We start from the raw sequence: 8,471 nt of genomic DNA on the forward strand, positions 1-8,471 counted from the left end.
AGAGGGGGAGAGACGGAGAGAGGGAGAGAAAGAGAGAGAAAGAAAGGAACAGCCCAGGAAGCCAACTGTGGTGACACACACCTGTAATGCCAGTGACTCGGGAGGCTGAGCAGGAGGACTGTAAGTTCAAGGCCAGCCTCAGCAACTTAGCAAAATAAAAAATAAAAAATGTTTCAAAATAAAAAATAAAAAGGGCTGGGGATGTGGCTCAATGGAAAAGCACCCCAGGACCAATCCCCAGGACAAAAACAAAACAATAGTGAGGTGTCTGGTGAAGCTCAGTGGAGAGCACTTGTGCAGCACGCATGAGGCCCTGGGTTTCATCCCAGCACCAAAAAAAAAAAAGGAGGTGAAGAAGAAGAAGGTGACAAGTGACAGAATGGCTTCAAACATGTCAGACATTAAAAAAAAAAAAAAAAATACCTTTTTTTTAGTTGTAGATGGACACAATATCTCTATTTATTTATTTTCATGTGGTGCTGAGGGTCAAACCCAGTGCCTCTCATGTGCAAAGCAAGTGCTCTATCAAGAGCTAAAGCCCCAGCCCCCTCAAACATATTTTAAATGAGACTTTAAGACAGAAAGAAGTAGTCATCCCCAGGGGCACTAAGGCACCAACTCTTTCCCCTGAAACTGCTAAAGTAGGGGCAAACCAAGCATTTATTTCAAGGGAAGGAAATAGTAAGGAAAGTCTTTATAGAAAAAGTCCAGCTATGAAAAGCAGAAGGAAAGGAAGAAATATAAAATCATCCTTTTACAGCCCTAATAAAATAATGGGTCTAGCCATGGATCATCAGTGGCCGCTAAAATCATTAGGCGAAAGGTTGATGGGAAACAGAGGGATCAGACTGACAGTGTCCGAATCAGCTGATGAATCTTAACCTCATCACCACAGACAGCAGATACCAGGAGCCTGCTCACAGGAGGGCAGAGGAAGACCATGGTTCCATCTCTGAATGATTCTTGCCAAAAAAAACAAACTGAGTCTCTGTCAAGCCTCTAATCTGCCTGTTTATAGGAAATACCCAATCAGAGGAACACTTTGAAATGACACCAAAAAGATGCCAAATGCAAAATGTGGGAAACGCGACAGGACAAATAACCCAGTTCCTTCAACAAGTAAACAACAAGGGAAAAGGCTCAGGAGACATTGTTATAGATTTTAAAAAGGCACAGCTACCGAGAACACCTGTAGACCTAGGATCCTAATTTGAACAAACCAACCCTAAAGCTACGTATGAGACAACGAAGCGAATTTGAACAGTGACTGCACATTAGACAGTATTAAGAAATTATTCTTCCTTTTTTAGGTGTGACAATGATGTCATGGTGACATTTACATAAAAGAGGCCCCGCGTCAGAGATCCAGGTGGAAGAATTTGCGGGTGAAAGGACATGCTGTCTGAGATTCTGCCCCTCCCCATTCCTGACCCCCACAGGGTGAGGTACCTCAGCAGCCCAGTGTCCTCCCATCATGTCCAAGGATCATGTCCAATCTCTCGGGGTGTGGTGAGCAGCCTGGCCCCTTCTCACCCCTCTGCTTCCAGGCCCTTCCCTACAGCTCCCCGAGAACTCTGTGCCCTGGTTGGCCTAGATCACGTGCCAGGATCCACCAGCTGCCTCACTGTCTGGCTCTCTTCTTTACTCTCTGGCCCCCTCTCCTCATCTCCTCCCTTTTTACTCTTCCCTCAGTCTTAGCTTAGATGCCATTTCCTCCAGGAAGCCTTCCCTGACACCAACCCATCTTCACCCAGAACAAGTTACATGACCTTCTTTGGGTCCCATTATCCCCTGTGTGTTTATACAGGCTCCTTGTCTGCTACGGGGTTATGACTCACTGAAAACTGCAAAATATCATCAAGTTGAAATGCATTCAATACACATAACCTGCTGAACGTCACAGCTTAGCCTAACCTACCTTAACGTGCTCGGAACATACGTCTCAGCCTACAGTGGGCAGAATCATCTAACACAAAGCCTGTTTTATAATAAGGCATTGAATACCTCATGTAATTTATGGGAGACTACATTGAAAGGGGAAAAACAGAATGGCTGTACTGTCAGGGTTAGTCACCATCAGAAAGTCAGAACCCTGGGGTAGGGACTGTCTGTGCTTGGTGGGTCGTAACTGACTGATGACCTGTCTTGCTCTACCCGCTAGATGGAGGACAGCTTGAGAAAAAAGGTGTATCTGACTCATCCTCTGCTGAACCCCTGGTGTCTGGCCCTGTCGCTGGCTCTTAATTATCCCTCCGTGGCCAGTGGCTGAATGAATGAATGAGCGCAGGGAGGAGAGGTTAATACAAAAGAAGACAGCCTGAGGTAAACGAGGATCTCTCCTCTCCTGGTCCCTCAACCCATCTCACCTGTCCTTTTCGCTTCCCTCTGGTACCTCTGCTTAAGCCGGTCCATGAGCAGCCCGTTCCAGGGGGCACACAGCACTCCGAAGAACTGAGTGATGGCAAAGGCGTTGGTGTAGGCGCTGACTGCAAAAAGCAGAGAGGGGTCGGTGATAAGAGATTTCCAGGCCTGATTTCAGGAGAGGATGCCCCCGCCCGGCCCTTGTCCTGCCTGTCCCTGCCCCCAGGCCCTCTCTCACTCCTCTGGGACACAGGGCCCCTTCCTCCCGCCCCCCAGGGCTCCAGCATGGGCCAGCTGGGCTGCCTCCCAGCCCCCACACACACCCTGCGAACTGTCCCCGCCTGCCAAGTTGGTCAGCAGAGAGTTGAGCGTGCCGATGAAGAGGTAGTGCCACAGCTGGATCACGGACAGCCACACCAGGTGCCAGGCAAGGCGCCGAGACAAAGCATAGCTCCAGAAAGAACGGAGGTTCTGCTGCTGCGCGCGTCCTGAGCTCTCTGAGGAGAAAGACGAAGGGGGCGTCAACCATAGGGAAAGTGGAGGGGAAGGAAAGGCAGAGGGTGCCTTCCCAGGACAGGCTCAGGTCCCGTTCACCTTCCAGCCTGTGTCAGGAACTCATCCGGTGTGCCCTGTGAGCTGCCTGCAGCCTGCACACCCCCATGGCTGTGCCTTGTCATCTGGTCCTACCACCTTGAATGACCCTCCGAGTTCTTCCGTCTATTGAAATGTGATCTGCTGCTCACGGTGTGCTCAATGACACTTCTTGCAATAATACTTTCCTGATCTTTCTTAGCCACAAAGGTAAAAAGAAAGACAGAGGAGAAAGAGCCAATGGGAAGATCACTGGTGGACAGCTACTGTTCTGGTCTGCTCCATATCGCCTCCCTTGCTTTTGGTCCCAGCATCTTGAGCTTCTTGGGGAAATCTCCTCTGCTCTATTCCTCCTGGTCTAGATGGGACGATGAGCTACACCTTATGTTTCTCACCCAGGGTTGACCAGTTACCTCATTCTCCTGAAGGGATAGAATGCCCAGAAGTATCCTGGCTCTACATCCCCAGGAGCCTGGCAAGTGCAATTTTCCCCTTGATTTTATGAGCTTCCCAGAGTCCTATTATTCTTTCTTGTTAAAATAAATTTTTATTGTGTATATTTAAGGTATGCAACATGATGTCATGGGATACATATAGATAGTGAAGTGGTTACTATAGTGAAGCAAATTAACATATCCATCATCTCACATGGTTATCCACTTATTTTTTTTTTTTAAATCCAGAACAGCTAAAATCTATTCACTTAGCAAAAATCTCAAATACAATACAATTGTATCAGCCACAGCCCTCATGGGTAGATGATCTCTCTAGACTTAATCATCCTACATATCCTTTGGCTACCTTGTACCCTTTGGCTCCAGCTCCCTGTTTCTTCCTTCCAAGTCTTGTCTTTATTTCTCCTACAGCCAGCAGTGGCTGATTTGTAATATTTGTAACCAAAGAGAGAGGAGGGAAAGGAGGCAGCAATGGAGACGGGGGCCATGAGAGAGGGCAGAGCCATGAGACAGACATGGGGACAAAGAAACCAACGTCAGTGCACTGGCACCGCAGGTGAGAGCAGGCCTGGAGTAGGGGTGGGGAGCCAAACAATGGAAGGCAGACTTCACTGGGGGCAGGATGAGATGCAGAGAGAAAAGAGGAACACAGGAAAGGAACACAAAAGGGACAAAAGTCCTGCCCTCTCTAATGCCTCTACAAAGTGAGGGGGCAGAGAAGGTCCTTTCTCCACCCCTCCTGTCCTGACTCAGCCCCTGGGGTGCTCCTGACGGGAGGAGCCAGGTGAGGGCCTTGGTGAGTGGCAGGAAAGGCCAGGTTCTGAAGGGGAGATGAGCTGACCAGCAGGGCTCACCTCCGTTTGATGAAAGACACTCATTTGACTGCAGCTCCCTGTTTTCGGGCTCAGCTGTTTTCTTCTCTTCCTTTCTGGAACCACGCCCAGAACACAGGCTGCGGAAACAGAAGCCCCAGCAGCCAGGCCAAGGGCTGTGAGCTGCACCCAAGACCCAGACTGGAGGGAACAGTGCAGTGGATCCCCATTTCCCCACTGCCCTGCACAATGGAGCCACCTTTGAACAACCCCAGTGTCCAGGCAGCAACCCAGATGGATCCGATCAGGACGCCTGGGGGTAAAAATAAGGCTCCCATTTTTCAAAAATAATCTCCAAATGATTCTAGTGATTCTAATATGCAGAAAAGTAGGGCATGCTCTGGTAGCCTGGGAAGAGGACGGGCCTGGGGTTCCCATCTCAGCCCTGCCTCTTCCTAGCTTCGGGAACATTCTCAGATCCACCCCTTATGGGCCTCATTTTTCCCATTTAGAACATGGAGGTAAGAGCTGGGTGCAGTGGTGCGGGCCTGTAATCCCAGCGGCTTGAGAGGCTGATGCAGGAGGATCACGAGTTCAAGGCCAGCCTCAGCAACTTAGCAAGTCCCTAAGTAACTCAGTGAGACCCTGTCTCCAAATAAAATATTTTTTAAAAGGGCTGGGGATGTGGCTCAGTGGTTAAGTGCCTCTGGGTTCAATCCCCAGTACAGAAAAAGAATATCTGAGAAGATTGTTGTGAGAATGAAATCAAAGGGCACTTGGAGTCTGACAATTGGGAAATGAGCAGCAAATGAACACCCTCTGTCTACTCCTTGTATCTGAGTGCAAAAATTATCACAGGTACTCACCCCCTCTGTATCTCCACCCTTTGCAATGGGACTTATCAGCTCTTTTTCTCATCCCCTGAATCTGAGCTGGCCTTGTGAATTGCTTCCGTCAAAAGAATGGAACAAAAGCAAGGTGCCAGTCTAAATCACAAGAAAACTCCTGCATTTCTGCACTCTCTCGGAACCCTGACACCACCACATGAGCAAGCCCAGCCCAATCTGCTGGAAGATGAACCATGTAACCCAAACATCCTTACTACTCCAAACCCCATAGTCTACTAAACTAGCCTACCCCTAGATAGTGCATCAGATGGTCGAAGCATAAGCAACCCCACTTAAATCATTTAAATCTGGCTCTGGTCTGTAGAACTAGCCAGCTATCCAAATTGTGGAAAAGAATAAATGCTTAGTATTTTAGACCACTGAGTTTGGGGGTAGTTTGTTATGCAGCAATAGCTAACTGATACACATTCCTGTTCCCATTCTCCTCTCCTGGGACAGGTTTGCTCTTCCTTATCTGTTGTACCTCTTGCTTTCCACTCTAGATCTAGGATTTGGCCCACAATCCTTACCCATAGCTGTAGTTGGGAGGCAGTGGGTAGGGAATGTGCCCCCGGGGCATCAGGAGGAAAGTACGCCCGACATGCCAGATACTACATGCAGAGAGGAAGATGAAGGAGGCCCTAAGGCTGATGCCCTGTTCATAAAGAAGCTACAAATAAAAGAAAAAAGAAGTCAGTGCACTCCCCCACATTCATAGCAGCATTATTGATCCAAGCATCCATCATTAGATGAATAGATAAACAAAATGTGGTCTATCTATTCAATGGAATATTATTCATTCTTAAACAAGAAAATCCTGACACATGCTAAATATGGATGACTCTTGAGGATATTATATCAAGTGAAATAAGTCAGTCACAAAAGGACAAATTCTGAATGGTTCCACTTACATGAGATACCTAAAGTATGCAAATTCATAGAAAGCAGAACCAGGGGCTGGTAGGCAGGGTGGGAATGGAATGAGAAGTGTTTTAATAGGTAGAATATTCCACTTTTATATAAAAAGAGTTCTAGAGGTACATAGTGGTTCCACACTGTGAATGCACTTCCTGCTACAAACTAAATACTTAAAGATGGTTAAAGTGGGACATTTTATGTTATGTTTAAAAAGTCAGGGTAGCTCAGTGGCAGAGCATGTGCTCAGCATGCACAAGGCCCTGAATTCAATCCCTAGCACCAAAATAAGCAAATAAATAAAGAAAAAGAAAAAGAAACGTCAACGGGAGTGGCAGGAAGTAGAACCAGTTTCCTAGAGGAGTCTTAGCAGGCCTCTTGCTCACACCCTGGAGGCTGAACAAGGACACCCTGCTCCCATATTCCCTCAGCCCAGGGCCCAGCCAGATGCAGGGAGCCATCCTGTCGCCCTTCGTCACAGTCTTGCGGAGTCTCCTGGTAGGGCTCTCAGGGATCTCCCAGCCAATGGCTTCCCACACACACCAATAGCAGGGAAGTCTTTTTGTTCAAACAAAATTTACACAAAAACTCAACTTAGCAAACACATCCGTGGGAACCTGCCAAGTTATCTTCCCCTGCATTCTCCTTGGTGACCAACAGCACATCAAAGGGAACTCCTGAGTTCCTCGACACCAGTTCAAAAACCACAGATCTGGTCTAACCCCCTCCTCCCTCTACAGAGGGTGACTGAGGTCCTCCATGTGCAAGGAATCGCCCAACATCAGAGGACGCAGCCAAGTTGGATTAAACTAGGGATTCCAGCTCCTGCTACAGCACCCTCCCCGGCCACCTCTGGAGGGGAGGGAAATGGTGGCATGCCCAGGGGAAGGGAGAGAACCTGGAAAGTAACCTTGCACCAGGGGTCAAAAGGCTTGCGTACCCCAGGAGTTCAGTCTCTGGGTCACTCTCCAAGCCAAGGTGCTCGGGGGACTAACTGAGGTTCATTTTGGGGTCGGGACCTCCAGAGATCCTCTTCTCTTGTGATCCTCAGGCAGCATCAGCTGCTTCTGGTCCAACACAAACCCCAGCATGGGACTCACACTCTTTCACCCCTTCCCCCTCAGCCATATTTCGTGTGCTGACTTTTATCCTCCAGCCTGTTGCCTCATAATCAAAACATGGCAGCCATAACTCCAGCTGTCACATCCTCCCAATGCAACACTCAAAGAGGAAAGGTAAGAAGGGAGACGGAGGAGGAAGGCTTTCATTTTACTCCATTCTCATTTTCCTTCAGGGAAGAAATACCCTCTGAAGTTCTTGCAGAACCTCCTTCATCTCATTTAGAAGGTCTTGAGCCAGGCGCTCTCCATTCGCCTGTAATCCCAGCAGCTCAGGAGGCTGAGGCAGGAGGACTGTGAATTCAAAGCCAGCCTCAGGAAAAGTGAGGTGCTAAGCAACTCAGTGAGACCCTGTCTCCAAATAAAATACAAAATAGGGCTGGGGATGTGGCTCAGGGGTGGAGTGTCTCTGAGTTCAATCCCTAGTACCTCCCCACCCCCCAAAAAAGAAGAAGGGCTTGATCATATGTCCACTTCTGACCGTCACTGGTGGTGGGTGGGGGAGGGGGAGATGCTGCGGTTGGCTTAAACACCAATCAGGGTTCATTCCCTAGGCTGGGAAGGTCAGCAATATTAAACTAACAGCACTGGTAACTGCATCCCCCTGACACCTACCATCAGCCCTTAGGAGAGCTGCACAGACCCTCTATCTGCCCCTCTTGTCCACCAGCCCCTTCCCACCTCCTCATACAAACTAGAGGCTCATATCAGCACACACCCCATTCCAAAGGGCCCCCAGCCTCTGCCCACACTGCCCACACATATCCATGCTGTAAAAAGTCCAGGTGAGGCTGAGGAAGGGGCTTCCTGGTTACAGCTCAGGCTCCAGAAACAGAAAGGCCTGGGTTTTAGCTCAAGTATGGCCTACTAGCTGCAGAACTGTCAGCAAAGCACCTTAACCCTGCAGAGACTCATGGCTTCATCTGTGAAATGAGAAGTATTTATTTCCCCTACTTCACAGAAAAGAATGAAAAATAGTCAGAAGTCCTTCTTCCAGGGCACCATAGTGTGTGGTGGGAAGTGGAATGTGCACTGGGGGCGCTTCTGGCCCCTTTGCTGCTTGAGGGGGTGGCTCAGAGTTGCTAGACTGGCTTCCTCCTTCCTCTCCCTGCAGGTGAACGTGACGCTGTTGCTCACCACTCTTCTGACGTTCGTCCACCCCTTCCTGGTGTACCGGGAGTGCCGCTCCTGGAAGGAAGACCCCTCTAAACCATGAGCTCAGAATCCCTCCCTGGATGCTTTGCATTATCGTTCCCTGCCTTTGAGGACCCCGTGCCAATGGACTTTGTCTACCCAGGTTACTTGTATTAAGTAGTCATTTTTTTTTTTTTT

General features: G+C 48.8%; 1 protein-coding gene across 6 annotated transcripts in view; it reads right to left on the bottom strand.

The window, feature by feature from the left end:
• The window catches only part of Slc43a3 (solute carrier family 43 member 3), a 19,981-nt gene that overhangs the window by 5,008 nt on the left and 6,502 nt on the right, over positions 1 to 8,471 (bottom strand). For all 6 annotated transcript variants that reach the window (XR_001502619.2, XR_001502620.2, XM_015477935.2 and 3 more), the window contains exons 7-10: positions 5,637 to 5,776; positions 4,262 to 4,359; positions 2,685 to 2,858; positions 2,367 to 2,486 (exon numbers count right to left, since the gene is read on the bottom strand). Coding sequence is in view for 4 of the 6 variants with exons in the window: in XM_015477935.2 (XP_015333421.1) it covers positions 2,367 to 2,486; positions 2,685 to 2,858; positions 4,262 to 4,359; positions 5,637 to 5,776 (532 nt within the window). In the remaining 2 variants the exon portion in view is untranslated. The remainder of the gene's footprint in view (positions 1 to 2,366; positions 2,487 to 2,684; positions 2,859 to 4,261; positions 4,360 to 5,636; positions 5,777 to 8,471) is intronic.

This window comes from Marmota marmota, unplaced genomic scaffold (assembly GCF_001458135.2).
Source record: "Marmota marmota marmota unplaced genomic scaffold, marMar, whole genome shotgun sequence".
Classification (NCBI taxonomy): Eukaryota; Metazoa; Chordata; class Mammalia; order Rodentia; family Sciuridae; genus Marmota; species Marmota marmota.